At 29.6% G+C, this 27,444-nt stretch overlaps 1 protein-coding gene across 2 annotated transcripts; it reads right to left on the bottom strand.

Annotated features, from left to right (window-relative positions):
- Positions 1-109: 109 nt before the first annotated feature.
- On the bottom strand, positions 110-27,444 carry LOC111682706 (NADP-dependent malic enzyme-like). 2 transcript variants are annotated; one of them, XM_023444700.2, is made up of 5 exons: positions 26,879-27,444; positions 12,095-12,974; positions 2,001-2,336; positions 773-1,934; positions 110-696 (listed from the first exon to the last, which is right to left on the bottom strand). In XM_023444700.2, the coding sequence occupies exons 1-5, from the start codon at positions 26,938-26,940 to the stop codon at positions 578-580; spliced, it is 2,559 nt and encodes an 852-aa protein (XP_023300468.2). In that variant the 5' UTR covers positions 26,941-27,444; the 3' UTR covers positions 110-577. The 2 variants fall into 2 exon arrangements, with proteins under 2 accessions (XP_023300468.2, XP_023300467.2); XM_023444699.2 differs by lacking the exon at positions 26,879-27,444 and adding an exon at positions 18,138-18,352.

Genomic DNA, 27,444 nt, shown 5'->3' on the forward strand with positions numbered 1-27,444 from the left:
GATATTGAAATCGCACTTGGTGCCATGCTGGGCAGTTCTTGAAGCTACTCTTATTAAGTGTTAAGAGTGTCGTGCAAAGAAAAAAAGTAAATAATTAAACACTTTAGTATTTATGTATTTTTTTTTAATTTTATTATAATAAATTATTTAATATCAAATAGCATCATCATACCCTTACATAAAATAAGAAAAATTATAAAATAAACAAATAATTACAACAATATAAAATAAAGTTTAAACTACATACTTGTAGTTAAAAAATTAATTAAAAAAACAAAAATGGAATGATAATGTTGTTGTTAACCATAATAAGAATTACAAATAATAAGAATTACAAATAAAAATATTAAATAAAATCATATTTCAATTGAATTTAATAACTAAAAGATAGTGAAATAAAACAATACTACTAAAGTTCTAAAGTTAAAATGTTCCTCATAAAGTGTAAGTTCAATATTGACTTTTTTTTTGCATTGTAGACTTTTTTAATTTGATTAATTTATACAATTCTTACACACACATAAATTAGACTTTTGTTTATAAGTAATTATAATAATAGATTAAATAGTAGTATGATTTAAAGTTTATGACTCCATGCATAAACTTCTGGTACAGATGATGAATACGATAGATCATACATTTGCGATTTAATGAAGTCACGTTTATTTTCTGGTTCAGGACGTACAGTTGCCAAACCTGTAAAATTAAGATTGAAGAAGTTATGTTATAGATAGTGAATATACATAGATAATTTAAAGCTTTTTACACTTACCATTTTTGTAGGCGTATTCCATAATATATGCAGCAATTTCAATGGAACATTCGGTAATTTTGCTTAGTGGTGGATATAGACTGCCTTTGGCCAAATCTTCGGGTTCGCATAGGTCTGCCAAGCGTTCAGCTGACATTAGGAACACTTCTTCCGGTATGGTTAACATACCGGCACAGAGAACACCCAAAGCAACACCAGGGAATATATACGAATTATTACCCTGACCGGGATAGAATGTTTTGCCGTTATATTCCACGGGATCAAAAGGAGAACCGGAGGCAAAAATACATTTGCCTTTGGTGTAGGTGTAAGCCTGTTCAGCTGTACATTCGGCTTTGCTGGTCGGATTAGATAGAGCAAATATTATGGGCATATCATTGAATTCGGCCATCATTTCAAGTATCTCCTTGGTGAATGCACCGCCAATGGCAGCTGCACCAATGAGTACGGAAGGTTTTAGCTTCTCAACAGCCTCAGCCAGAGTATTGATTGGTTCATAGTCTTGGGCAAAGTGTAGCTTGTGCTCGCTAAGACCACCGGCTGGACGATTTTTAACAATCAAGCCCTTACTATCAACCATCCAAATGCGTTCTTTAGCTTCGGCTTCCGAAAGTCCTTCTTTCATTAAAGCCATTAAACATAAATTGGCAATACCCAAAGCCGCCTCTCCAGCTCCGAGGAATAAAATTTTGTTCTCTTTTAATTGAGTGTTCTTGATTTTCAGTGAAGCCAACAGACCTCCCACAGCTACAGAGGCAGTACCCTGAATGTCATCGTTAAAAGTACAATAATCGTGACGATACTTTTCCAACAAACGGAAAGCATTAGCATTGGCAAAATCTTCGAATTGTATTAAACAATTTTGTCCAAAACGACGTACAGCCGAGGTCATAAATTCCTCAATGAATTCATCATATTCTGGACCGGTGACACGCTTTTGTCTCAAACCAATATATAGAGGATCATTTAAGATACTCTCGGTGTTTGTGCCAACATCCAAAGTAATGGGTAGACATTGGTGTGGTTTGATGCCCGCCAAAGCGGTATAAAGTGATAGTTTACCCACAGGAATACCCATGCCATTGGCACCCAAATCACCTAAACCCAAAATACGCTCACCATCGGTAACAACAATAGCACGTACATCTGTTTCGGGCCAGTTCTGTAATCATCATAATACAATATTGATTATTCTCTATAACAAAATGTTTCTTAAATTAAAACTTACCTTTAAAACATCATATACATGTCCTTTATCATTAATTGTTATATACATGCCCTTGGGATATTGAAAGATTAAACTGAATTTTTGACAGGCTAATCCTACTGTGGGCGTATAGACTAAAGGCATCATTTTAGCAACATCAGATGATAGAACTTTATAGAATAAACGTTCATTACGTTCGGCCAAGTTATTCAAATACATATATTTGTCCAGATCATTTTCCAAACGGTCGAGCAACAATAAACTGTGCTGAACTTGTTCATCTTCGGTTTTAACTCTGGCTGGCAAAAGGCCTTGTATGCCTAAGATTTGACGTTCTTCAAGGGAAAATGCAAGACCCTATAAAAAAAAAACATTTTAAATAGAATAGATATGTTATTAATTATACATTATTTGTGAAAAATTATTTTAAATAGAAAAAATGTTATTAATTACAATTTATTTGTGAAAAATGTATTACTATTTATTTAAATGACCTTTAATATTATTTTCTAACATAATTTTATTTATTATCGACGTTTATATATATTTATGTATATCATTAATCGTAGCTATAAATCATGGAATTAAGATACTTTCACAACAATTTATAAACAAAATTAAAAAAAAACATTGCTCTTAATAGATCATTTAAAGGTCATGATAATAATTTAGTGGTGGTGTAGGCTAGACTAGTATTAATTACATTATTCGCCAGTATTTGATCTGTCAGTATTTATAGCTTTACTAGCATACCCTGGGTGCTTCGCTACCCCAACTTAAATTAAATACATACAAAATTTTGTTTACTTTTATTGAAAATTAAAATTGATTAAAAATTTTTTTTAATTTTTCAGTTTTATACGTTCAATATCAGTTTTATACGTTAGTAAGAAGCTTGTATTTTTAGTTTCATTCATTTAGCTTCCACATTATGGACAATTTCGAAAGTACTATATGAAAAAAAGTACTATAAAATATCTCTAATAGATTATCATTTAATCAAAAATATCATGTTTTGGTTCAATATTCAATATTATATACAATACAAAAAATATAATTTTAATGAATGAAAAAGTACCAAAAGTCCCTTTCAGTAGATACTCATTCACTAAGGTTCATACATTTTAAATTTTATTTTTAATATCTCTGTTCAATATCGCAAAAATATCCAAAAATACCATAGGAAAAAAGGAAAAGTACAAAAATCTCTCTTAATAAATTCTCATTTAATAAGGGCCGTGTGTTCCGGTTAACCATTATAAAGAATCTAAAAGGTAGCATTTGAAGAATAAAAAAGTACCAAATAGTTCCTACTTACAGAATATTATTCAGTCAAGACCATATATGTTAAAATTAATGTTCCTAGGTTGAACAATTTAAAAAATAAAAAAGTACCATTTATGAGAAAAAAAGTACTAAAAAGTTCTTTCTTAAAGAATCTTATTCCATGAGGTGTTTTGAATTAATATTAAAGAACATACAAAGAGTATCATTTGAAGAAAGAAAAAGTACCAAAAGTGGAATAAAATTTAGTACTAATAAAGAATGCAATTTGAAATATACTTTTTCAAGAATTAAGTTTAAAAAAAGTTCCGTATTTAAATCTACATATCACAAATAAAACTCAAACGATTTAAATCTGCATTCAATTGTTCCAGAAAATAGTGCTTTCAAAAAGGTACCAAACAATTTACTCGAATTTGATCCTATATAGGCCTTAGTACTCGAATTCCAAAATAGTATACCAACAGCTTATTTTGTGTGAGTAAATAAAATATTTTTTCAAATTTTATGAAAATTGGCTTAATGAGTTTGAATAAAATTAAACTTCCCTTTTTTCCCCTTTTTGGTACTTTATTCCCTGCTGAAATAGCAAACATTTTATTACAATAAATATTAAAGAGTTAGTCCGTAATTTAATAGGAGTAATTCAATAAACAGAAAAAGTTTTCTTAATGTGCTAAAAAAAAAGTACCATAAATACAGTTTTCTCCCTTTTACACCCAAAAAGTACTGAATTTTAAAAAAGTAAGAAACAGGTGTCTCATAATTTTTAGAGATGTATCTAAAATATTTATAAAAATTGTATTATGTTAATTAGTTCAAAAGTTATAAGGGGCCAAAAAAGGTACCAAAATCACCTTTGTTACACATTTTTACCCCTTAAATGTACGAATTTGAAAAAAGTACCAGACACCCATCTGCTCATTTTAAGAGTAGATACAGGTGCATTTAGAATTTTTCTTGTATCACTAATTTTGTGTAAGATAATTAAGAAAACCTGTTTTACCCGTAAATGTGCAAATTTCCAAAAATCCCTCCTTAGTGGATCTACATAACCAAAAACACATTTACTCTCAAAATTTCATGATTTTAGGTTCAGACGTTTGGGCTGTGCGATGATGAATCAGTCAGTCAGTAATGCTACTCTTCTTTTATATATATAGATCTATTACATAGTAATCCATGAACTTTTATATTGTATTTGACTAGTCTATCAACTGTTCTATGGAAACGACTATGGAATGGACTATGGGCTATGTCTATAGACTATTAAATAAAGTATTTAGGAGAAAATTATAATTCAGAATAGAACTATTATTTAAGGCGAATGTAACATTACAGGACTGGCACCTTAATCTTGTGAAAGTCCAATCTGTCTATTTTAAAATAATGCCATGATCGGCAACTCATAGCCCACACTAGGGGCTATGTTTTGATCTAGTCTATAGACTAATAAATATAGTTTTTAGCAGAAAATCCAAAATAGAACTACTGTTTAAGCCGAATGTAGAACTGGGCAATTGCAGGATAGGCACCTTAATCATGTTGTGTGAAAGTTCAATCTGTCGACTTTAAAATAAAGCCACTATCGGCAACTCATAGCCCACACTAGTGGGCTATGTCAGGATCTAGTCTATAGACTACTAAATATAGTTTTTAGCAGAAATTTATAATTCAGAATAGAACTACTATTAAAGGCGAAAGTAGAACTGGGCAATTACAATCACCTTAATCATGTCGTGTGAAAGATCGATCTGTAGACTTTAAAATCTTCATTAGTCTTCTATATATTTTAACTTAAAGATGATAAATTTAAACAACTAAGATGTCTTCTCGTTGTTATAAAGAGTAATTACTTTTACAGTTTTTTTAAGAGACAATATCCCAAAAATCTAATATGTTCCGAAAATTTATAAAAGTTTACTTTGGTCCCTGGTTTAAAAATTTGTTGAACTGTGCTTGTTTCTGTTTGATTGGTTATTTTTAAATTGGCCTGTTTATAAAATATCTAATACTAGTTATTGCAAATTGATTTATTTACGGTCATTATCAATAAATTTGGCAAAACGTGGCAACAACAAAATTTTATTAGAAATATACAAAATAATGTTTTTATACAGCAAAATAACATATGACTATGATCACGTATAACGAATGGGGGATTTTAGTAATTAAATTTTTTGTTAATACTTTTTTTATAAAAAAAAATTGCAAAAAACTATATTTTACCATTTATTTAATAAATAGATATGTATTGTATTCAACAAAATTATTACAAATTTAGTTTATCATGCAAAAATTTATTTAATTTTTCGTGTAACATTTGCACGATTTTTATATGTATAAATAATATTTGTAATTTAATTTGTTTCTAAATATAATTTATTTAAATACAAATTATAATAATCATAAGTTATGACTTAACATACGATCATTATGTACGTATTAATACTTAGAAATATTTTTTAATTTTGAGCACTATTCCGTATGGAATGTTTAAAAATAATAATTTATTTTTATTTTAATTAATCATACGATCAGTTGTTTTTATGATGTTTGTAAAAACATACTTTTATTATAAAAAAAAAAAAACTATTGTTTTTATAAGTTTTAAATTGGCCCTGACATTGGTATGCTAAAGTTATTTTTTTTACTCTGGCACAAGCCCGTTTATCGCATGATTTATTGACCAAAATAAAAAGTTTTCAATATCACTATTACTAAGCAAATAGTTAAAAACAACAAGTATGAATGTATAGTCGGGCGTAGCCGACCATATGATACCCCACACCAGTCAGTATGTATGTTAAAAATGAGGATTATTTAAAAAAATAAAGCATTTGGTTTGTTTTTTAACTTTATTTCGGAATATTTTTACTTTTTTTGGCAAAAAAAAAAGAGATTTTTTTTAGCGGGCTCAAAGGGGAGTAGGGCAAAATATGACCCTATCCTTAAAAATGTTGGTAGGGGGAGTTAAGTCTTCTTCAATATTATTTATGTAGAATTTAAAAGTGTTATTAGTGTTTGTAAGTGAATTTTGACCTTTAAGTCATTTCCTGAAGGGGGGTTTGTATGGGGGATAGTGTCAAATGAAGCCCGATCATTACAAAAATCGGTAGTGTCATTTAAAGTTCTATAAAACTAAGTTTTGTCGACTTTTGTTAACATAATAGATCATTTAAATTAATTATAAGCCAAAAGGCCCTATTTGGGGGGTACGGTTGTATGGAGGCTAGTCGAAATAATGGACCGATTTTAACCATTTCGTCCTTGGGCCAAGAGAAACATGTGTGCCAAATTTCATCCAATTATCTTGAAAATTGCGCACAAAGTTTACATGGACAGCCAGTCAGACGGACGGACGGACATAGCTTAATCGACTCAGAAAATGATTCTAAGCCGATTGGTATACTTTAAGGTGGGTATAGGACGAATATTTTTGTATGTTACAAACATCAGCACAAACCCAATATACCCTCCCCACTAAAGTGGTGTAGGGTATAAAAAGCGAAACAGTTTTTTGGCAATGATGATCTTTCTCTCTCATTTGAAATAAAATATTTTATTTTCTAAAATCGTAGTAGTGTGAAAATGGTGTTAAAAGGAAAGTATTTTAAGTCTCTGCTAATTGATGATTAAAAAGTAAAGTTTTGTTTTGAAATCAACACATATGTATGTACAAAAAAAGAGGAAATATCAAAATGGCCATGACATTAACTCATAGATCTTTAAGATCATTAAATATTTCAACAACAATTTTAATGCAATATTAAATAAAATATGATCATTGATGTCTGTGAGCTGACGGTCATATAAAAATTTCATAACCAAAACAACAGCATTAACATGGTCATAATGATATTAAAAACACTATTGTATACAAAATTGTAGGTTTTTAAAGTTAAATAACTACCGTTAACTCAAAAAAACACAATCATTAATCGCCTTTGATTTATAGATTTTAACCACTAAATTTTATAAGTTAAAAACGAAGTAATATAGAGAATTTTGATTGATAAATAAACATTCAATAACCTATAGTTTATATAAAAAATTATGATAAATTTTTTGCTCTTAAAATCGTTCTATGTACGTTTTTCTGTTTACATCTATAACTATTTGTTTATATAGCGGCTTGTCTTCATATTTATTTAACAGAATTTTGTTTAACTTTTTTAACTAAATAAATAAAAATATTTGTTTATAACAAAATGCTCTTTATTTCTTTATTAGCATTTTATTTTAATCTCTTTTAGTATATTTTTTTAAAATAATCTCTTGGTTGTTTGTACGGTGGGGGGAAGTACCGCTATTATGTTATTCAAATGACACACATATTCATGTATGTTTGTACATATGTACGTACGTCATCTCTCGTACACTCTTCAAATTGTCTGTGTACTCACAATGATTTTTATTTTTCTTTTGTGAGTCAAATGTATATTTTAGTTTCTTTTTAAAAAATTCATCAAACATGACGAAATTTGCACATTTGTTAGATAAAAAAAAACTAAACTCATGATATTTTTTTGTTATTATTATGAAAAGTAGGTATTTGTTTGCGGAATGACTTTGACATTTATCATTTAGCAAACACTCAGCGAATTTTTGTTGTAAAATTTTTTCATTATGATAAAATATCCCAGCGGTTCGACAAAGAGTCAATGCATACGAAAAAGACAGTAATTTCCACTAATAGTTAACCACCTGGATGATCGTAATTCGTATGTTTTGGGTCATTCGTCACGAATGCATACGAAATGAAGACAGTCGTCATTTTAGTGTCCCCTTTGTAAGCGAGAGCGGAGGCAATAGTTTCTTTACTGTATCTTTGAAGGGTGTAGAGTGACGATTGACTTCCTCGAAAGATAGCCCATGTTAAAATGGTCGGTCACCTGGGTAGTCAGGTGGCTAGGGGCCACCACAAGTGGTAGGTTAAGTGGTCAGTTCGGGACTGTCCCGTCGAACTGCTGGGATTATTTAAAGTATACATATATACTAAACACACTCTACTCGAACAGTTTTTAATCAATGGTTTTTCTAGGAATTTGACGCCTTTGGAACTAGTTCTAGGTAAGCTTTACTTCATCTTTTCATATAAGTTTGTTAAGATTGGAGTATAACAAAAACAAAAATTGAAAAAGTCAAAGCTTTAGAATACGATATCTGGAAAAACTGATATGTGAAATTTTGGTCCAGTTACACAAGGCGACAATTTTTAACTCAAATACCAGTGTGTACTTTTTTACACTTTCCATTTTTGGACATATTTAAGAGAAGGCCTTTTTGTAGAAATTCTAGACTACAATCTGTTCTATCATCCGTGTGTTCTAATGAAGTACCCAGCAGTTCGACGGGGCAGTCCCGAACTGACCACTTAACCTACCACTTGTGGTGGCCCCTAGCCACCTCACTATCCAGGTGACCGACCATTTTAACATGGGCTTGTCCTACGAGGAAGTCAATCGTCACTCTACACCCTTCGAAGAGACAGTAAAGAGACGATTGCCTCCGCTCTCGCTTACAAAGGGGACACTAAAGTGACGACTGTCTTAATTCTCGATTACAAAGGGTACATTCGTGACGAATGACCCAAAACATACGAATTACGATCATCCAGGTGGTTAACTGGTTAATTAGTGGAAATTACTGTCTTTTTCATATGCATTGACTCTTTGTCGAACTGCTGGGTAGTGTACCAATGAACTAGTTCCTGAAACTCCATAAAAATACTTTAGAATAACAAGAATGTTCTACAGTATGAGTGCTAGGCGTAATGGATACTGGTAATGCCTTCTAAGTGTAGTGTAGTTCTGAGTAGTTCTGAGTGCATTTGTTCTAGAATTAGTTATTTCAGAAAAAACGTTTAATCAGTGATAAAATACTATTTTTTCGAGGAAAACTTCTTAGAAATACTTAAAAATCTCAAATAATATTCGACGAAACTTGCTCCTAAAGTAATGGCGACATCACAAGTTTCAAAGTTGAAGTGATTCTATATGCACTTGTTGAAGAAGTGGTTATTTTGAAACAAGATTCAAAATTTTTTTATTAAACAATCACAATTTAATTTGACATAGAGTATGAAGTTAAAATGTGTATCCCGAATACAATATGTTTCGACAATTATTCTTTCGAATCGAAACTCAGAGTAATCCTCCCAACATTTCCTTCTAAAATTTTCGCAGTTTAATATTTTCGCAGTGTATTTACAATTGTTATACACATTTTTTTATATCGATTTTCTCTAACAAAACGTGCCTGAGGTTTTTCTATATAATATTTGAAAAATATATATGGATGTTTGTATATAGCATTTGCTTATATCGATTAAATTATGATGAGTTGTTTTGTTTTATTGTTCTCTCAAGTAATAATTAAGATACTACAATATATACAAACAAATGAACATTTGAGTTCTACGTGATGATGACCTTGAATAAATGACCGAGTGTGGAAAAATACAGGAATTAAATTATGGATATACGATACTGTATTAACAGAGCTACCAGAAGTCATAGTAAATGTTATAGAAACAATTTTAATAAAATTATATTAATCAACTTTTTTTTCCAAAAAATTAAAGTTAAATATATTCGTAACTTTAAATTTTAACACAAAAAAAAAATATTTTAAAATTTCCGATTTATTAAAGTTTGAAAATAATTAAATATTTCAGAATATATATAGCTGAAATTTAATTATTGAATTGAAATTTTACTTTATAGTATTAAAAATTAACAAATAATTTTAAAATCCTATTCTTCAGATAGTTTAAATATTGAATACTCAACAACGTCAGTTATTTTGAAAATTTCCAGAGAACATTGTTTTTTTTTCTAAATTATCGGCAACACTCAGTATTTAACAAACTCCATTTGTTTATGATCATATAAATAGCTCACTTAGGTTTAAATTTTTTTTAAAGTGTTTACTATTGTTGTGTGATTTTGATATGACGATAAAGAATTTTATAAATGACATGATTGTTATTACTTTTTTTTAAATATGTTATTAAATAATTTCGAATTTTAAGTGTGTTTGTAGATAAAATAGTTTAGATTTGAGATATTTTTGATAAGACCCATTAATCTTTATAATTTTGAGTGTTTTTGTTTCTCATTTCAAAAAAAAAATGTTGTTTACAGATTAAAATTTTCCCATGAAATTGAACCGTTTGTGAATTTGAAAATTATTCAATATTAATATCGATTATTAGAAATTTGGATTATGTCTGCTATAGTTCTACATATTTGGGACACTGTGATTATTTTGAGTATCTAATAGACAAGCTTAGCAAGGTTTAAGGTTGGTTTTCCTGTTGTTTCCAAATATAGAAATTAATTTTGAAAGATTTTTGAAATTTTTATTAAAAATTTTCAAACTTAATTAATATTTAGTTCTAATTATGATAATCATCCCTATCGCCAATAGAAGTGATAATTTTGTTCCCCTGAAATTTTTATTTCCCTCGAAGGAAAAATTGCTATCGTGAACTTGTTGTGAACAATTCATTCACAATAGTTGATTTTGTATGGAACAGCTGTTCAATGTTTACAAAGTTCCATTTCACAAATGGGGATTTTTTTCACGACAAAAATGTTAGTAAACGAAACAAGTATGAATTTATAGTCGGACATTGCCGACCATATGTTACCCTTCACCAGTCAGTATGTTAAAATTTTGATTTTTTTTTAAATAAAGCATTTAATTTGTTTTATTGTGGAATATTTTTACTTATTGTTGACAAAAAAAGAGATTTTCTGCAAGAGGGCTCATAGGGGAGAAGGGGTAAATATGGGCCTATCCTTATAAATTTTGGTAGATGAATTAACGTCTACTACAAAGTCATTTATGTAGATTTTAATCGTTTTATAAGTAATTAAAAGTTAATTTTGACCTTCAAGTCATATTCTGAAAGGGAGTCTGTAGGGGGGCTAGGGTCAAATGAGGCGCGATCACAATAAAAATTAGTATCGTCAATTATTGTTCCATAAAACTAATTTTTGCTGATTTTCGTTGACACTATAAAACATTTAACGTACTTATGAGCCTTAAGGCCGGATTTGGGGGTACGATTGTATGGGGGCTAGGAGAAATAGTGGACCGATTTTAACCATTTTCAATAGCGATCGTCATTGAACCAAAAAAGAGTATGTGTAAAATTTCATCAAATTATCTTGAAAATTGCGACCTGTAGCGTGCGCACAAGGTTTACATGGACACACACACACAGACGGACGGACAGGCGGACATAGCTAAATCGACTCAGAAAGTGATTCTGAGGCGATTGGTATACTTTAAGGTGGGTCTAGGGCCAATATTTTTGGGTGTTACAAACTTCAGCATAAACGCAAAATACCCTCCCCCACTATAGTGGTGTAGGTTATAAAAACTGGTTGACCTAAAGTCAAATGGAAAAATTTCCGACCTATGACAAGTTCTACTCTAATGAATTACTGTTGATACACATAATTAAGTTGGGGATATTTTAAAGTTCGAAAAATTTGAATCCAAACTTTGTAATACAACATTTTGAATTTTAAAACAATCACCGTCGTGCTCATTTACACAAAGTTCACTAAAGTCATGAATAAAACTTTTAATTAATTGTAATACACATTTAAATATGTTACTTTTTTCGTTTCTTTTTTTCCGTCATTAAAACATTTTAACCCTTAACAGAAGCGTCATAAATTATTCATCAAAAGCTTAAAAAACATATATGTGTATCCTTAAGATTTTCAAAGCTTTTTTTCACACTATTTATGATTTAAAAAGCTTTTTTTGCAAACACGACAAAATGGAAAAAAAATCTTAATAATAATTACCTTATTATATTTCTTTTTATGTAAACGATCCAAACCGGAAACACTGCCAGGAACATCATTATCACCACCACAGCCCCACAGACCCAAACGATCTCGGGCAGCATTATTCAAGGAACCATTATTTGTGCAAGACATGGTGAAATTTGCGCTTTGTTGTAGATTAATATGAGGAGATTTTAAGAATGAATAACGTAAATTTTGATTAAAGGCGTTTATAGCATTAACATTTCGTGTTAAATCCTTTAGATCCGCTGGTGTAAGAAGCGGTAAATTGGAAGTGGTTTTCTTGTTCTCCTTTTCAGTGAATTCTTTTTCCGACAATGATTCAACTGCTGCTGCTGTTGTAGTATAATTTAAAACACTATTGTTAACGTTGTCTAGCGACTGGTTTGGTTGTTGCTCGGCGGCGATACGACTAGTACTGATTTTACAAAGCTTAGCAACACCGTTCGACAACTCATATTCAATGGTGGTGGTAGTTGTTGTTGTTGCTAATGGTGTAGTCGTATGATTTCCATTCGCTTGGCTATTGCGCACAGTAGACATAATAGTGGTGGTGTTCGCATTTCTATTCATACAATAACAAGTTTTTGGCGATGGTGAGGAAACCCCAGTTTGTGTATTGGTTGTGACGTCACTATAGCCACAACTACAATGACAACCACTATTAGCACAACCAGCAGCTGTTGTTTCTCTTAACTGTTGATCAGCTGTTTGGAGTGTGCCATTTCCATTGATTTTATTACTACATTGCTGATGATGATGGTGTTGTTGTTGCTCGTTTATTGGTATTGTTGTTTTATACAAGTGTTGCTCGTTTGGCGTTGTCTGACCATGAGAGGGGCCATAAGAGTTTGCTGCCGTTGGATATACTGGTGAACTGAAATTTAGAAAAACAAAATATTCAATTAAATTATAGCAATTTATATAAATTATAATACAAAATTGTATATTTAATAGAAAAAGATTTTATTAATAAATTTTAAGAGTTTATTTTTCGAAAATAATTTCCATTAATTCAATTACTTAAAAAAAAATTATACACGCGTATTCATAAATAAATATGTTTTTGTGTTCTTTGATTGCAATTACTTAATACAGTGAATCAACTAAGTTTTTTGCCTAACTTTTTTAATTTAGAATTTAGATTTTTGTTCATAAATAAAATTGGAAAAAACATGTAAAAAGTAAATTTATTTTTTCCAATTAAAAAATGGAGATTGTGTAAAATGGGAAAACCAAGAAAAAAATATTAAAATACAAATTTTGGTGCATTTGTTGTTGCATTTTATTATTCTTTATCAGAATTTGCATGTCAATAAAGTATTTTGCATTTCGGTTGAGAATTTCGGTTAATTTCGTTGGTTTTTTTTTCAAATTATGTTTTAATTCCTTTTTGGAATTTATTGTTTTATTGTTAAAAGGACGTGTGTTTGCAAAAATCATATCCTCATTGTGTAAAAATGTAATGTTATTTGCCTTAAAAATGTTTAATGGATAATAATGAGGCAATTCCGATATAAAAAATTATTGTAGATTTCTAGAACAAGTGCAAATCAATGAAATATAATTATGAGATGCTTAATCAATAACATTAAAAAATATTAAATAGAGTAATTGATGAAATGATCCAAAGAATTATTGGAAGAAACGCACTGAGTGGTGCTTCAAAATCTTTAACTGCCAAAGGGAGGTGACTTGTATTCATGGAAAACTATTGGATTCGTGATTTATCTTCTCCAAAATCCATATACGAACTAGAAGGAATACTATGTTTTAATTTAGACCTCTAACCAGACCTGAGGATGCTTGAAACCAATGTAAAATAAGCTGTCGTGTAGTACAGGAAAAATGGCTAATTTAGATATTTTAAAATAGAGGTGGTTATCTAAGCCTACGGTCAACAAAAGTAAAAATTTTGAGCTAATACATACACTTATAAATATTCAAGAATAACTATCCTTAGGATCTGGATACGCCTACTATCTTATTAATAAAATAAAGCATTTAAAATATGAGGTTGAAAATAAGGATTTTATCATGAAATACTCCTATAGTGGTATATGGTGATGTCCCCATAGTCAGAGTAGCTAGGATTGTACTTTGTGTTAGATTTATTGAATAAGAATCAATATTCTACAATTCTAAATAAAATTTACACAGTACTCCCCAGTATAATGGGGTTCCCGTTATGTAGTTTTTGTTTATCAATACATAATTATGAAAAACCTAGATTATTTTTGTTATAATATATAGACTAAACATTTTATCTAGGTCCAAATCCATTGATTATCTAATATATCATGTATCCAATTCAAGATTACTTTTTATTTTCGAAATTTAATCAAGGAAACGATAGATTTCATATTAAGTCAAATATTGATAAATTCTTGTAGGTATATAGGATAATAAATCAGTTAAGAAATGTCCAAGAAATGTCGTTCCACTACTAATATATCTAAAAATGTTATTCTAATATATAGGAATAATAAAAATATTAAATTTTGTAAAATAATGCAGCAATATTGAAAAAAATAACAAAAAAAAAAAACCCTAAAAAGCAAAATACTTTATTGACCTAAAAAATTAACAATAAGTTCTCATTTTAAGAAAAATTTCGTTAAATAATAGCACGATTTTACATTTTATGGTAGAAAATTAAAATAAAAGATATTCTTTAAAAGATAAAACAAACAAATAGTTTTATTTTGCTGTAAATAATTGTTCAGATAAAGTTTTTTCTCAAAATTTATAAAATTTTACATAGGCAAATTACTTAATTGATTCACTGTATATTGAAAACGTTTGTTAACAACTCCATACCTTCATCTAACCTGTTCTAAATAAACGATCGGTTTGTTAATGGCGGGAATTTACAAAATGATGTCATATTTTAAAAGGTTTTGAAATTATTTGTTGGTTGGTGTTGGTATTTCAAAGTAAAAATACGAATAACCCAGGACTTCCTTAACATAAATTTGATAAATCTTATTTTACACCATTTTTATTTCGTCTGAATGTCCACCCCTTTAAAAACAAAGTTTTACCTAAAGTGTATTATTTCTTTGATCAATCTAAACTTTGATGTCCGATATATTATTCTTATTGAGTTCATGTCGAAATTCTTTACGTGAACCCGGACTTCCTTAACATAAATTAGATAAAACTTATTTCGAGTTGAATATTTCACCCCTTTAAACACGAAATTTCATAAAGTTTTTTATTGCTTTGATCAACCTAAACTTTGGTATCCAATACATTATCCTTATTGAGTTCATGTCGAAGTTCTTTACGTGAACACCTGCAGTATTGGCCTTATTTCACGGTGATCTTTTTCAATCAAAGGTTGAACTTCTGTGACGATTCACCACCGCTGTAGAAGTGCACTTTGCTCAAGTACTTGAGCTATCTTATATCTGACCATTGCATAACATGGTTTAAAACCACGCAGATGTGATGACACCTAGAGACACAACCGGTAGATCGAAGTACGAATACATCAAATAAGCCATGACTTTGTTCTTACTCAAGAGAACAAACTGTGGTCAATCTTGAACAGAATTTTTTTTGAGCATACCTGGTCAAGGAGGAAAATTCGATGGTATCACTTATATGTGATCTTTCAATCCAGCATTCTAGGTATACGGGCTGAGAAAACCCTTATACATATAACAACAATTTTTTTCTAACGCTAAGTCCCACAGTCACTCCTTTGTGGGGTATCTGTTGTCATCGGCAACAGCATCGAATTTATCCCGAAATATAGACTTTACCTTATTTAATATTAGTCTTTTAAAAGCAACTCACTCTTTCCGCGAATTTGACTGTAAACCACAGCCATCACGTGGATAAATAAAATAAAACTCAACCAACTACGGACAACTAGCTCCTTAGTACCATATTATGTGGTTCTCTTGTTCGTCCCCATGTCAAATTATTCCAAGGCATGTTCGAGGAGTGAAGTGACATCAGGAGTTTATAGTACCGCAGACTTATAGTCTGCTCTTCTTTACCCGGGATTGTAGTAACATCAAGTTGGGGTCTTTCATTAAGTTAATATTCTCCCGGGGAGTTTTTCTTATTATTAATTATGTCCATATCATAATTTCAGGACCTTATATGGAAACTATAAGCAATTTTGAATCAATCAGCAAAAATGTATACAATACGATTTATATATATTTTATTGAAAAAAATTGAAAATTGATCTTTGCTCCAAATCGAATCGGTTTAATTTTGTTAAAACCCTAACGTATGTATCAATAATCTAACATTTGGAATTTAATTTAGAGCAGCTCAATCTTTTAGAGAAATATACATATTTTAGTCCCTGTTATTTGAACCATTATTGGGAAATACTTATACCAATATTGTGTTAGATGGGTTATGTGCAAAGTAGAGTCAATAATAAACTGATTTTTCTAAAATTATATGTATAGCCTTTTAGAAATGTTGAAGTATTTTTTAAGGTGATTTTAAAGTTAACCCAGAATCATAAGGTATAAAAATATAGATTTCTTTTTAGTAAAAGCCAAAAAAATCAAAATCTTTGTCTTTATATTAGAATTTAAACTATGACCTTCAATAGTTCAGTTAAGTTCCATAAATACTATTGATCGATGATATATATTTTTTTGGTGAATATTTTTATGTTAAGTCATTGGCACATTCCCAAATACGCAATTTTTGAAAGGTGTTGATGATTCGCTATTTTAATTATTATTGTTTTTATGATTATGCAGTTTTCATAATATTTGTTTTGGAAATTGATACACTGAAAAAATAATGAAATTAATGTTTTTTTTTTTAAATCGGACTAGTTTGAATTCCAACATATGTTATTAACGCTATTAGATTGTGTATTAATGTAAGATATGGGTTTTAAAGATATCTATATTATGTATTATAAATTAAAACATATTTCTATTGGTTTCATGGACTAAAACCTTTGTATTCTTAGAATTAAAGTTTTATAATGTAAGTTTTTTTTTCAGTGTTTGTTTTTGTAATTAAATTTTATGAGTACAAAAATCATTTTCAAAACATTAGACAGCACGCTATAGAACTCTGATAACGTCTACAAAATAACAAATGATAATTAGGTACATAATTTATATTTAAGTCGGCTGATGTTATGATGAGGAAATATTTCTTCAATCACTATCAGTAAAAATATAAATTTTTACATACAAACATACATATTTATGAAAAAGAGTGTAAAAAAACAAATCTGCAAACATTTTAAGAGCAACAGCTGATACAAGCTTTTTTGGCAGCTATAAACAAAAACAAGTTATATTTCTATATTCGGCTGTGCCGAATCTTATATACCCTTCACCAAGTATGTTTTAAAAAAAAGTTTTTATATATTTTGTATCTCTGCACACATGTCACACATAACATACACACAAACAAATATAAACTATAGCAGAAAGAAATATTAACCTTTTTACTGAAATACCACCGTTAAACTGTATTACCATCCTCAAACAAATATCAGGTATTACCAACATATTACTGCTTTATCTCTTTGTTCTTGTGAGAACAGAACAGCATCCAAACATACAAAAAAATACATAGCTGAATAAAACCAAATACATCTCCACACGCACATGTACATCTTTATCCAATTCACAGTAATGTTGTTGCTTTTTTAACAAAGCATGAAACAAATGTGGCTTTTTTGATGAAATTTTCAGAGGTTGTCTCGGATTTTTGCTCATATTTCCGTTATTTATAGACCGATTTTGCTGATTTTAAATAGCGATCTTCTCGAAAGTATGTCTAACTGAATTATTGAAGATTCGGATCTCGCCGATATCTGGGGACCTCTAAAAACTGATTTCAACAGACAGACGGACAGGCGGACGGACAGACAGACGGACATGGCTTAATCGACTCCGCTATCTATAAGGATTTAGAATATATATACTTTATAGGGTCGGAAAATTATATTATAGAAATTACAAACGGAATGACAAACTTATATATACCCTTCTCACGAAGGTGAAGGGTATAAAAATTATGAAATTTCCAAACTTACCGATTTCCATAACGCAAAAATCTTGTTGACATTAATAGTGTTGGTAAAACTTTAATCTGCATAATTTTGTTGTATTTCTTTACTTTTGTTTTAAAACAAGTGTTTTATAATTTTAAATTAATAGTAAAAGAAATGATATGCAAATGTAAACACAATGAACTTTGAAATTAGCAAAATGTGTATACATATATTTAAAAAGGTGTCTGCTGTGGTAAATAAATAAATCAATAATCAATAAAGTAATTTTAAAGTAAAATGTTTATAAAATTCCACTGTCTTGCTTTTTAAACGCTTATAAAACAACTGATTTGTAAAGACTATTGAGGAAAATTAAAGAAAATCTTTGTTATTAGAAAGTTCATTTCATTATCAGTTTGTTTACATGTCTTCTCTTATATATATTTCATACAGATTTGCTTTGCAAAAATAAAATCGAATTTTAAAAAATAGAACAACAAAACAGAGGCGACAATAAATACATTCATACATATGTATATTTACATATATACCTACATATCGTCACATAAAGCGTAACCGGTCATATTTAACCAAAAATTCTAAATCCATTTTAATGTTGAAATATTGCACCAAAACAAATGTCCCCCTACCAAAATTAATTAGTTAGTTTAAAAGGAGGATGTACATACATATATACATCAAATCGGAAGAAATGCACATAGGCCTCTATCAGGCCTGTTGTGCGCTCCTTAACCAGTGCCTCCATCCCTACCACCTCCGGTCTCCTGTAAATTTTTAAAATTGTTAGATAGGACCGTTTGCGTTTTAGGTGACGATATACATATATTTTAATACGTTTGTAGTGTAAATAATGCACTCATGCCAACCAAAATTTAAACACTGTTGAGAATTAACATTTGTTGGTGACGTTATTTTGTCTGAGTTGCCATTTTCAATAAAAAATTAGATTTTAGTCGGATAGCGATTCAAGAAGTCCATAGAATGATGATCGAAAGACCTATTTTGAGACAAGAAAAAAGTCGGAAATGAAAAAGAATGATTTAAGTGATTTCCGAATGATGCCCTTATATGGAAGCTATGGCTTATAAAATATTCTAAGCAATATTATGAACTGATCCGAAAAAAATCGAAGAATGATTTAAATGATATCCGAATGATGCCCGTTTATGTTTTTTAATAATCCAAACAAAAATTTTACAAATCATATGTAGGGTAGAAGGGGGGCCATAGCCACTTTTTTTTGAGGCGGCCACAAATTAAAACCACAATACATATTCTTAATTTTTTTCTTGGTTCGGATACTAAGATATGTTGGCTTCAGTTTTTTCCTTTCAATCTTTCCTAAGTCATCCTCATGTACATATTTTTTTAACTTTTACGCACTGACCAAAAACGGCGATACCGCCCCATCCATGGTTACCCCAAGGGGATGGGCCAGATTCGTCATTAGTAATTAGTAATTCATTAAACAGAGTGTAATAAAGCAGATATTTATTGTTTATTCCACAGAACTTAACAAAAAAATTAAAACAAATTATTACTGATTTCTTTCAATATTCTAACCAAATTTTGTTCTACATCACAAGCTTTACATATATTTGGCGCATGTGCCCCACGGGCAGTTCTGGGGTTTAGTTTAAATTTTTTCGGGCTTCAAATTATATTATCGAAATTATTAATATGTCTAATTGTTCACTACTATTGACGTTCTAATACTTACCAATATATTTTTTCTATCACAAAAACTTAAAAAATTAGCATAAAAAGTTGACACAGTGAAATATTATCAAAGCCCTTTCAAAAACAATTAATCATGTCTGCCTCCCATCATATGTAAAGTTAATCTTTCAAATTTTCAGGGATGATAGATAATCGATAAACGAAAACAAAATTTGATAATGCGATAAAACCGATTACTGAGTTTTCAAGTTATTCGCTATTGGCAGATGTGCCCCTATGGCGAATGATCCCCCTTCTACCCTAATTAGGTAGAATTTTATTCGGATATCCAAACTTTTTTAACAGGACTTATTTAGATATACATTCAACAATTTCATTATAAATAACCCGATATCTTTATTAGGTAATAAAATATAAAATAAAAGTATTTTTGAAAGTCTGAAATTTTTACTCATAACTTTTACGTTGTAAACCGCATTTTGCTGAATACCAAACTGCTTAGGACAACAAAGAATATATTAAGATGGACATAATATAATATTGATAAAATTCGTCGATTTATCAAATTCGATGTATTTGTTTGATTTTTTTTAACATGGGCTTGTTTCAGTCAGACAGGCGGATATAGCTAAGTCGACCCAAAATATATATACTTTGTTGGGTCTTACATGAATATCCCTTGGTGTTACTAAATGTTCTTTTCGTTCTTATGATTTTATACCTATGTTGATAATACCGAGCATTAAAGTCATTTACTGGAAGCTACTTCTTATGAGAGATATAGTCAATTATGAACTGATGTTTTAAATACTATTAAGAGTCATAATCTATATTCTTTAATGGGTCATAGATCGATGTTTCAATGTTTTACAAATGGACGAACGATATCAATATGCCCCCCTCATTTTAATGGACATTTGAAAAACTTTGATGATTTCCGAAAAATATAATATTTATAGATAATTTATCGTTATTTGCGGCAATAAGCGACTGATGAAATTATATTTAAAAGTCGGAATAAAGATGTATATTTTATACAATATATTTTATACAATATTGCCTTATAAAAATCTGTTTTTTTTTTTTCAAAAATATGTAAAGATTTTTGGATTACTAGGACGGACAGACATGGCTAGATTTTCTTAAAACTTAATAAGGACCCAGAGTATATATACTTTTGTGGGTCTATTAACAATATTTCGATGTGTAACAAACGGAATGACAAAATCTATATACCCCCATCTTTTTTGATGGTGGGTATATAAATAATCCATATTTTGAACATACTCACTGTATCGAAAACACATTCATACTTGTTTAAATTATCAATTGTTTAAAGTTTGATCATTTTGATCAAATTCAATGTCAATTTTCCCAATGCACATTTTAAATTGTTCCGAAATATACACTGAAAATAATCCATGCTCAACTTTACAAAAAAAAATCGTAACTTCTATTTTCGTAATATTTAAAAAATTTCGTGTATAATATGAAATATTATTTAATAAAACCCGTTTCTATTTTTACGAAAATACGAAAACCTTTCGTAATATATTTTCTTAAATTTTAGCGAAATTAAACATAATGATATTAATTATATTATCATTAAAAAAACTACAACATTTTTATAAAATTTATGAAAAAGTATAATATTATTCACGAATTGTTTTCATAAAAAAACATAAAAATTCGTGTGGAGAATGATTTTGAACTGAAATTAGAAAAATTATTATAAAATGAACAAAAATGTTTGCATAAATTTACCATATTTATTCAAAATTCACTTTTTTTTCAATTTATGTAAATTAATTATTCTACTATTATTTTGCATTATACTAAAATATTTCGAACAATTTCGTATATATTATGAAAGAATTTCGTGGTGCGAAACAACGAACTTTTCGTACAGTGCACGACATTTTTCGTATATAGTAGGCATGGACTTTTTTCAGTGTACAAATCAGCAGTTCTCAACGTATATACACTTCGATTCGGTCGATCAGGGAACTCAAAAAACGATCTATTTGAGAACAACTGATGTTAAAATTAAATAAATGCGATTCGTTAAATGGTCATTTAAGTCAAAATCAACAAAAGAAACTGACTTCAAAGTCAAACATATTTGAAAGTTAAAAAAAAGTTATAATGTGAATTTATGAAAAAGAGCTTTGGCTAATTTAAAACATTTAATTATATTTTCAATGGTTGACTGGTTTTATGTGCAGTTTATTAAAAGTTAATTGTTGTTAAGTTGGTTGTACTTTTTATTCGTATACAAACAAAAAACGATGGTTTGAGGTTTTGTAAAGATTTCAGTAAAAAAAAAAAACATGCAGGTAAACGTTTTTTTTATAAAACAATATAAAATCTATGTTCATTGTCTATTGACCTTGAATTTGCATGGACTCGATTAACATTTGATTACAGTTTGTTTTTTTAATGTTGGTCGAATTTGAAACATTTTTTTGAAGGTACTGCATGCATACCTCGTATACATTGTTGGCATTCATCCTTAATTATCGAGTGAACACTTGTTCAAGTTGTTGGTGGTGGTTGTCAAGTTATTGTTGAACATTCTTAACATAAGATTTTTTATACCCTACACCACTTTAGTGGGGAGGGTATATTGGGTTTGTGCGGATGTTTGTAACATAGAAAAATATTCGTCCTATACCCACCTTAAAGTATACCAATCGGCCTAGAATCATTTCCTGAGTCGATTAAGCTATGTCCGTCCGTCCGTCCGTCTGGCTGTCCATGTAAACCTTATGCGCAAGGTACAGGCCGCAATTTTGAAGATAATTAGATGAAATTTGGCACACACAAGGACGAAGCTTATTGAAAATGGTTAAAATCGGTCCATTATTTCGACTAGCCCCCATACAACCGTACCCCCCAAATATGGCCTTTTGGCTTATAATTAATTCAAATGATATATTATGTTAACAAAAGTCGACAAAAATTAGTTTTATAGAACTTTAAATGACACTACCGATTTTTGTAATGATCGGGCTTTATTTGACCCTATCCCCCATACAAACTGCCCTTCAGAAAATGTCTTAAAAGTGAAAATTCACTTACAAACACTAATAACACTTTTAAATTCTACATAAATAATATTGAAGAAGACTTTGCTCCCTCTACCAACATTTTTAAGCATAGGGCCATATTTTGCCCTACTCCCCTTTGAGCCCTCTTAAAAAATCTCATTTTTTTGCCAAAAAAAGTAAAAATATTCCAAAATAAAGTTAAACAAGTATGAATGTATAGTCGGGCGTAACCGACCATATGATACCCTACACCAGTCAGTATGTATGTTAAAAATGGGGATTATTTAAAAAAAATAAAGCATTTGGTTTGTTTTTTTAACTTTATTTCGGAATATTTTTACTTTTTTTTGGCAAAAAAGAGGGCTCAAAGCGGAGTAGGGCAAAATATTTTTAGAGGTCCCCAGATATCGGCGAGATCTTCGGAATCTTCAATAATTCAGTTAGACATGCTTTCGAGAAGATCGCTATTTAAAATCAGCAAAATCGGTCTATAAATAACGGAGATATGAGCAAAAATCCGAGACAACCTCTGAAAATTTCATTAAAAAAGCCACATTTTGTTCATGCTTTGTTAAAAAAGCAACAACAACACTGTGTGTGTATTTGGTTTTATTCAGCTGTGAATTTTTTTGTATAAGAAGAACAAGGAGATAAAGCATTAATATGTTGGTAATACAGCTCATATTTGTTTGAGGGTGGTAATACAGTTTGACGGTGGTATTACAGTACAACGGTTAATATTTCTTTCTGCTACAGTTTATATTTGATTGTGTGTATGTTATGTGTGACATGTGTGAAGAGATACAAAATAAATAAAAACTGTTTTTTTAAACATACATAGTGAAGGGTATATAAGATTCGGCACAGCCGAATATAGAAATATTACATGTTTTAATGTTGGTCGAATTTTAAACATTTTTTGAAGGTACTACATGCATACCTCGTATACATTATTGGAATTCATCCTTAATTATCGAGTGAGAAACAAGTGTTCAAGTTGTTGGTGGTTGTTATCAAGTTATTGTTGAACATTCTTAACATAAGATTTTTTTCCATTTGTATTAAGTTAATTTTAATTATACACCTGTTTATTGAATACACGATATCGACATGAGTGTTTATAGTATTTAGGTCTGTGGCATTTTTTGTGTAAATATTTCAACTATAAAAATTCAATTAATGCGTGTTTAGTTTTTTCTACTTGTTTTATTAAAAAAAACTGCGTGCTCTAATTGCGTGTCAGTTAAATAGTTAAACTGTGTATTTTTTTTTAAATACCAGACATATAGACGGTTTTCAATTAGATCATTGTAGCTTTTCTATAGTCGTTTGACCGCCTAATATTTGTTGTTACAATTTTGAAATGCAACTTATAATCAAATATTGAATGCTGTATGACAATCACTTGAAGGATTTCAAGTTTTTTTCTATATTGTTTTGTATACTTTGTTTTTAGCTGAAACTTGTATGTTTATTCATTAAATTTTGTTATTGTTGTTTATACAAATAAATTTAGCAACAATTACAAATGAAGTCATTAAGTTGAAATGCAGAACTTTCAAAAAATATATATTACTTATAAAAATTAAAATGAATGTATACTTGTTAAGTCATTTATCTCCGGGTCCATAACATACAGATATATAAGAGCAAAATTCCGAAACAATCAATAGGGTAGAAGGAGGATCATTCGCCATAGGGGCACATCTGTCAATGCAAATAACCTGAAAACCGAGTAATCGATTTTATTGCATTATTAAATTTTGTTTTCGTTTATCGATTATCTATCATCCCTGAAAATTTGAAACATTAACTTTACATATGATGGGAGGCAGACATGATTAATTGTTTTTCAAAGGGCTGTGAAACTGCTGTGTGAACTTTTTGTGCTAACTTTTTAAGTTTTTGTGATAGAAAAAATATATTGGTCAGTATTAGAATGTCAATAATAGTGAACAATAAGATATAATAAAATTTTCGATAATATAATTTGAAGCCCGAAAAAAATTGAAACTAAACCCCAGAACAGCCCGTGGGTCACATGCGTCAAATATATGTAATGCTTGCGATGTAAAACAAAATTTGGTTAAAATATAGAATAAATCTGTAATAATTTGTTTTAATTTTTTTTGTTAAGTTTTCTGAAATAAACAATAAATATCTAAATTATTATACTTTGTTTAATGAATTAAGGTATAAAACAGCAAAATAAGTTTTAATTTTTATAATTTTTTCTTTTATTTTACTAATGACAAATCTGCCCATCCCCTTGACGCATTTACCCCATGGATGGGGCGGTATAGCCGTTTTTGGCCAGTGCGGAAAAGTTAAAAAATATGTACATGAGGATGAGTTAAGAAAAATTGAAAGGAATAAAACTAAAGCCAAAATATCTAAGTATCCGAACCAAGAAAAAAATTAAGAAAATGTATTGTGGTTTTAATTTGAGGCCGCCTCAAAAAAAGTGGCTATGGTCCCCCTTTTACCCTATATAACATTTTTATACCCTACACCACTTTAGTGGGGAGGGTATATTGGGTTTGTGTTGATGTTTTTGTAACGCACAATAATATTAGTCCTATACCCACCTTAAAGTATACCAATCGGGTCAGAATAATTTTCTGAGTCGATTTAGTTATGTCCGTCCGTCCGCCCGTCTGTCCGTCCATGTAAACCTTTTAATCATACTACAGGCCGCAAATTTTGAAGATAATTGATTGAAGTTTGGTACATGATCTTCTATTATACCATAGACGAGGCCTATTGAAAATGATTAACATCGGTCCATTATTTCACCTAGCCCCCATACAACCGAACCCCCTATTAGGCTTGTAAACCTTGATCTTTTAGGGTGCTGTAGACGAAGCTTATAGAAATAGTTAACATCGGTCCATTATTTCACCTAGGCTCCATAAAACTGAACCCGCCAAATAGGACTTTTAAGTTTATAATTATGTTTAATATACTCGTATCTCGACAAAAAGCTACTAATAATACGAGTAGTAATAGAATATCCGTATTAGCACATGATTATTCATGATACATAAATAGGAGATCAACTTGTTTGCAGATTATGTAATCCGTTTTGAAATTTTAATGTAGTCCTCATACAAACATATTCCAGGAAAATGGATTCATTGTTATTAAGTTTATGAGCAAACCGATACATGACCAGGAAATCAACTTTTTTGCAAATTATTAGAATCAGTTCAAAATTTCATGTAGTTCTCCAGGAAAATGGATTAATTTTAATAAGTACTTAGAGTCTTGAATATCGGTATTATCCCAAAATTTTGCTTTTTATTCATGATACATGATCAGGAGATCAACTTGTTTGAAAATTATTAGAACTGGTTCAAAATTGTATGTAGTCCTCATTCAAAATAAGTACCTACTAATACGAGTAGAGTCTAGAATATCGGTATTACCACAAAATGTTGCTTATATGAATAAGACATACAAAAATATATCAAAGCTTCCGTATATGGTCCACTTCAAAAATATGAATTAAATAAACAAACAATTTTTTTTCGGATCAGATAATTTAACACGAATGTGATCTGTAAATAAATATATTATTCGTCGAAACATTTACCAGATCGCGCCATAATTAGTCATGGATCCCTCATATACAGTCCACTTACTAAAATTGCTAAACCTAAATACCTCATAAGCTAATAATGTATCTGTTTGTAACAAGAAAATTTAATTTTATCATTTTTGAACGAATTATTGACAATATACTGATCCCCTATATAATTATTTTTATTTATTACTGTATACGCATGGGTGTATAGGCAAATTATGGACCTATATTAATAAAAAACTTGTAGGATATTGTATGGAGCCATGCGAGCACGTTTACCAACAAAAAACATCGCGTATTTATCAGACAGATCGTTTTAGAACTTAAGAATTAAAAAAAAATCATTTTTTACTTTAATTAAAACTCTTAAAACTTAAAGGATATGTTTTATACGCTATCCAAATGATATCCCATATTAAATTTAAATTTAATATTTCTATACTTACCCACTCTCATCGAAATGACGAACAGCGTTTTTATTGGAACAAATCGAACTAGTATTTCCCATGTTTAAGTATAATTTCCTTAATTATTACTTGTGGAAATATTTTGTTCTAATTTTAACACACAAAAAGAAATCAATAAACTTTTAACAAATTTATTTTAAACTTAACAAATTAGTTTATTATTTTTAATGAAAAAAAAATAATATTCACTAGAAATGCAAATAGAAAGGTGTTAATATTTAATAAGGGAATTGAACACGAACATCAAATTCTCACGTTTTAAATGATAGGAAAACAACACGTTTAGAGCGTACGAAGTCACCCACTCACTATTTGATTGATATAAAACTGCAAATAATTGGTCAAAATAATATTTAATATTTTTGCCTTAAACAATTCTCAAATACTTTTCTTATTTATTTATTTATTTATTTATTTATTTATTTATTTTTATTTTATTTACAATTAAAAAAAGAACAACGTACAACACTTTGTTTTTTTTTTTTTTTTGGTTTTCAATATTATTCGATTTTTGGCGCGTTTTGTGTTCAAACGTGATTACGCGC

Source organism: Lucilia cuprina, chromosome 4 (assembly GCF_022045245.1).
Source record: "Lucilia cuprina isolate Lc7/37 chromosome 4, ASM2204524v1, whole genome shotgun sequence".
NCBI classification, from domain to species: domain Eukaryota; kingdom Metazoa; phylum Arthropoda; class Insecta; order Diptera; family Calliphoridae; genus Lucilia; species Lucilia cuprina.